We start from the raw sequence: 3,408 nt of genomic DNA, 5'->3' as shown, positions 1-3,408 counted from the left end.
AAAATGTTATTTGAGGATGAAAGCATTTTTCCGAAGGTGAAAATTTCTTTGTTGGTAATGTAATTGCATATAGTCCGGAAAGTGATCCAAAATTGCCGGCTTGCAATCGTCCGCTGAATTTACTACATATTTACGACGGGATGGGTGAAATTGAGTAAGTCTGCTTTCTTGTGTCGTCGAGTTAGTCGTCGAGTTTGATCATTTTTGAAAATAGTCTTATGACATCATCCTTTGGAATCTGTTGTTTGAGGATCATTTAGCTTCAAGCTCGATTCATTAGACATTGCTGTCACAAGACTTGGCAGTATTTTGGCACACTTTACAACACTCGACACAGACATATTTGATAATACCATTGCTTTTCAGTTTCAGCGTGATTAGAAGTTCTCCGTGGCGATCAACTCTTACAGAACTTCATCTTGGGTATTACATAAGAAATGATGGCATTGAATACATTGGACTTTTGCATAATTTAAAGGTTTTTTCGTGGGGTCTAAGTCTTAATACGCTCGATGAAGAATTCGCTCACATAAAGGCAAGAAAAATACTCTCAAAAATATGACACTGACGCTGTCAACAGTATGAGGGTAGTACAAATCAGACCGTTATAAATGAAGCGCGTGGTATATTTTCAGGAGTTCCGGTCAAAATTTCAAAACTTTGAACTTTTTGATTTGTGTTGACTAAATGATTCATAGTTCCAATTTTATAAAGCGATTCTTTATAAAGAAAATATGAAAATGGAATAGATCGATAGTTTCAGGGTACAGGACTTTCTTTTCGTCCCGAATTTGACTTAATCTAACACTTTTTTTTTAATTAAATGTTTTCATATTTTTACATGTTTCGATATAAATATCTTAAATAATTATTTTAATAATAACTTTACAATGAGTTTGCAATAAGCATTATGAAATGCAGTACCGTTCTGGTTTTCTACACTACTTTTTGAATATTGCAGAATTTATGCAACTTGGAAGAGCTGAGGGTAATTTTCGGTGGTGAAGATTGTAATGTTTCGTCCGAAGGGTTGACTGTTTTATTCACTTTGCCCGATAAGGAACCTGAGAAGTCATTTCCGTACAAACTTAAGCATTTAGTAATCGGAAAGTTCTACGGGATTGATGGCGATCTGCTCCAAACCATTGACCGGAAGTGAGTTAATTTTGTGGAGATTACATTTGGGTGGAATGGTAGGATCACAAAATGCTCCTTAACCAATTTTTAATAGTTTATATCACAAATATGCTGCTACTGTAATTAGATATAATTCACTGCAGTTGTCCAAATTTGCGAACACTTGGTCTGCCACACAGTGAATATTCAGCATCTGGTGATGAAGTTATGCCTTCCATTATTAGTAATTTCAAGTAAGTAGTTTCTTTCTTATCATTGATTTATCGAAATATTTTAACTGTTATTGCTGCTTATATTTTCTATTTTTCAAGAGTTTTTTCGATGTCCAAAGAATAAGTTCAATTCATAAGTTCAATTTTTCACTGCTTTGCACTACTCGGTCCAGGATCTTCAAAGTTTCCTCTTACATAAAGTTAAATAACGATTCCGAATGTCTTTATTTCAGGCATTTGATGTTTCTAGATTTAAGCAGCTTGGGGGAATGTTATAAAGATGAAGTGTGGAATAATCTGAACGACGACGATTTGCCGGATTTACGTCTCCTCAAACTTCATGGAAATAAGGTGCTATTTGCTGGAGAGGAGCGTGAGATTCAGAATTATTGCTCAAAATTCATTTGATGAAGGGTTTTCGGTTTCAGTTTTAATGGATATGCCGAGCAATTTAGATATGGAAATAGTTTTTGGAAGACTTCATATTTTTCTACTGTGAGTTGAAAATTAAGTTTACTCTGGATCGAGAACAAACAATGAATCGTGACAAAAAAAGAAAGATAAAATCGTTCGGAGAAATATACGCTTGTTTTTCAGGTTAATATTGAAAATTTACAACGCTTGAATTTGAGACGACCTAAACTGTTAATTTCAACCAGAGTGAATCATTTTATTAACTGGACCGAAACTGAGAATGGTTGCGTTTTCCACGATACTTTTTATGGTGATATTAGAGCTGTAGAAAATGATTTGCGCCAGATCGACGGATTGCGTAATTTTGTAACAAAACCCGAACTATGCATGTTAGTTTATTCGATCATGAAACGGTAGAAAATCAGGTTTTTGACAATTTACTTTGCAATTTGCATTTTTTGATTTGTGCTATTTCATAAATTTCTTGGCTTTTCGTTGGTCCGACCTTCATTTGTATTGATATTATTTCTGTCGATATGTAATTATATTTTATGTTTCAGCTACGACAATCTTAGCTTCTACACTTTGACGCGTTCGTCCTCAGTCGAATTTCGTCATGATGGCAGAATAAGGCCTTTCTACGGTGATTCTTTATAATTGGATTTAAGCCGTACAAAAGTTCGCTTTTGAATAAATGTACACTTGGGTCAGCATCTTTGGAGTTACTCGTTTTCATGGTTCTACTAGTAAGCATAGATCATTTACATCATCTGATAAGAGAATCAGCGGAATCGTCAGCTGCGCAATGCATTGAGTTTCACACTTTTGAAATGTTTTGTTACTGTTAAGTGTTTTCTCATTTGTCAAGGTTGAATTTATTTACTTTCGGTGTCATTGCAGTTAAGAAGAAAAAACACTTCAGTGATGGCAAGTTTGTATGTATAATCATCGCAATATTTCATAAATTTTTACCTAAATAGGCATCGTACGTTTTAGTAATTGGGCGCTTCGCCTACAGGTAACTATCGTGCTCATCCTTCCTTTGTGCATAGTTTTTAAGGAGCAAGGAATTCTCTTTTACTGAGAGCGAAAAGCTACAATCAATGCAAATAGAAATCAATATACGTAAATGATACTATTAATTCATGCTCGGTGATAGCATATCAGTGTGTGATATAATCGAAGTTGGCTTAATTGCAAGGTGGTGGCCAGATTTCCACTGACACCCCTTGTCGCAGAGGAGAAGCTTGCATGTATTTACGGGGTTACCCTATGCTGGCGCTGGCAAAAGCCTTCAGTAGAGCCTCCTATGCTAAACATTTTTAGACAAAATGTGTTTACGGTCAGAATGGGTTCATTAGCCTTCGTGCAACCATTGTAGTAGAAGGACAATTCCGATCCCAAACCCTGGTAGATGGAACTCTTTTAACCCTATAAAGGTTAAATTATCTCAAAGAATGATACCTTAACTAAACCTGCCTCCTGAGAACTTCGCTGTCATCGTTCTAAGTCACTAGATCCTGGAAGATAAATCTTAACAATGAAGAGTAGGGCAATTCCGCGCATGCTATGTCTCACCAAAGAAATTCACTGCGCAGATTCGAAAGGTATACTCACTTTTTAAAATCTTGTAGCAATTGGTTCC

At 35.7% G+C, this 3,408-nt stretch overlaps 1 protein-coding gene across 1 annotated transcript in view; it reads left to right on the top strand.

The window, feature by feature from the left end:
- Positions 1-2,420, top strand: part of LOAG_13771 (hypothetical protein) — a gene marked incomplete at both ends in the record, with an annotated part of 3,820 nt that extends 1,400 nt beyond the window's left edge. The window contains 7 exons of the mRNA XM_020448726.1: positions 37-154; positions 367-535; positions 962-1,155; positions 1,281-1,370; positions 1,583-1,700; positions 1,947-2,152; positions 2,324-2,420. Coding sequence (XP_020301152.1) covers positions 37-154; positions 367-535; positions 962-1,155; positions 1,281-1,370; positions 1,583-1,700; positions 1,947-2,152; positions 2,324-2,420 — 992 coding nt within the window. The remainder of the gene's footprint in view (positions 1-36; positions 155-366; positions 536-961; positions 1,156-1,280; positions 1,371-1,582; positions 1,701-1,946; positions 2,153-2,323) is intronic.
- Between the last annotated feature and the right edge of the window lie 988 nt (positions 2,421-3,408).

This window comes from Loa loa (genome assembly GCF_000183805.2).
Source record: "Loa loa unplaced genomic scaffold supercont3.604, whole genome shotgun sequence".
NCBI lineage: Eukaryota > Metazoa > Nematoda > Chromadorea > Rhabditida > Onchocercidae > Loa > Loa loa.
The sequence above is the reverse complement of the archived record's forward strand: the minus strand, read 5'-3'. Positions and strand labels throughout refer to the sequence as shown.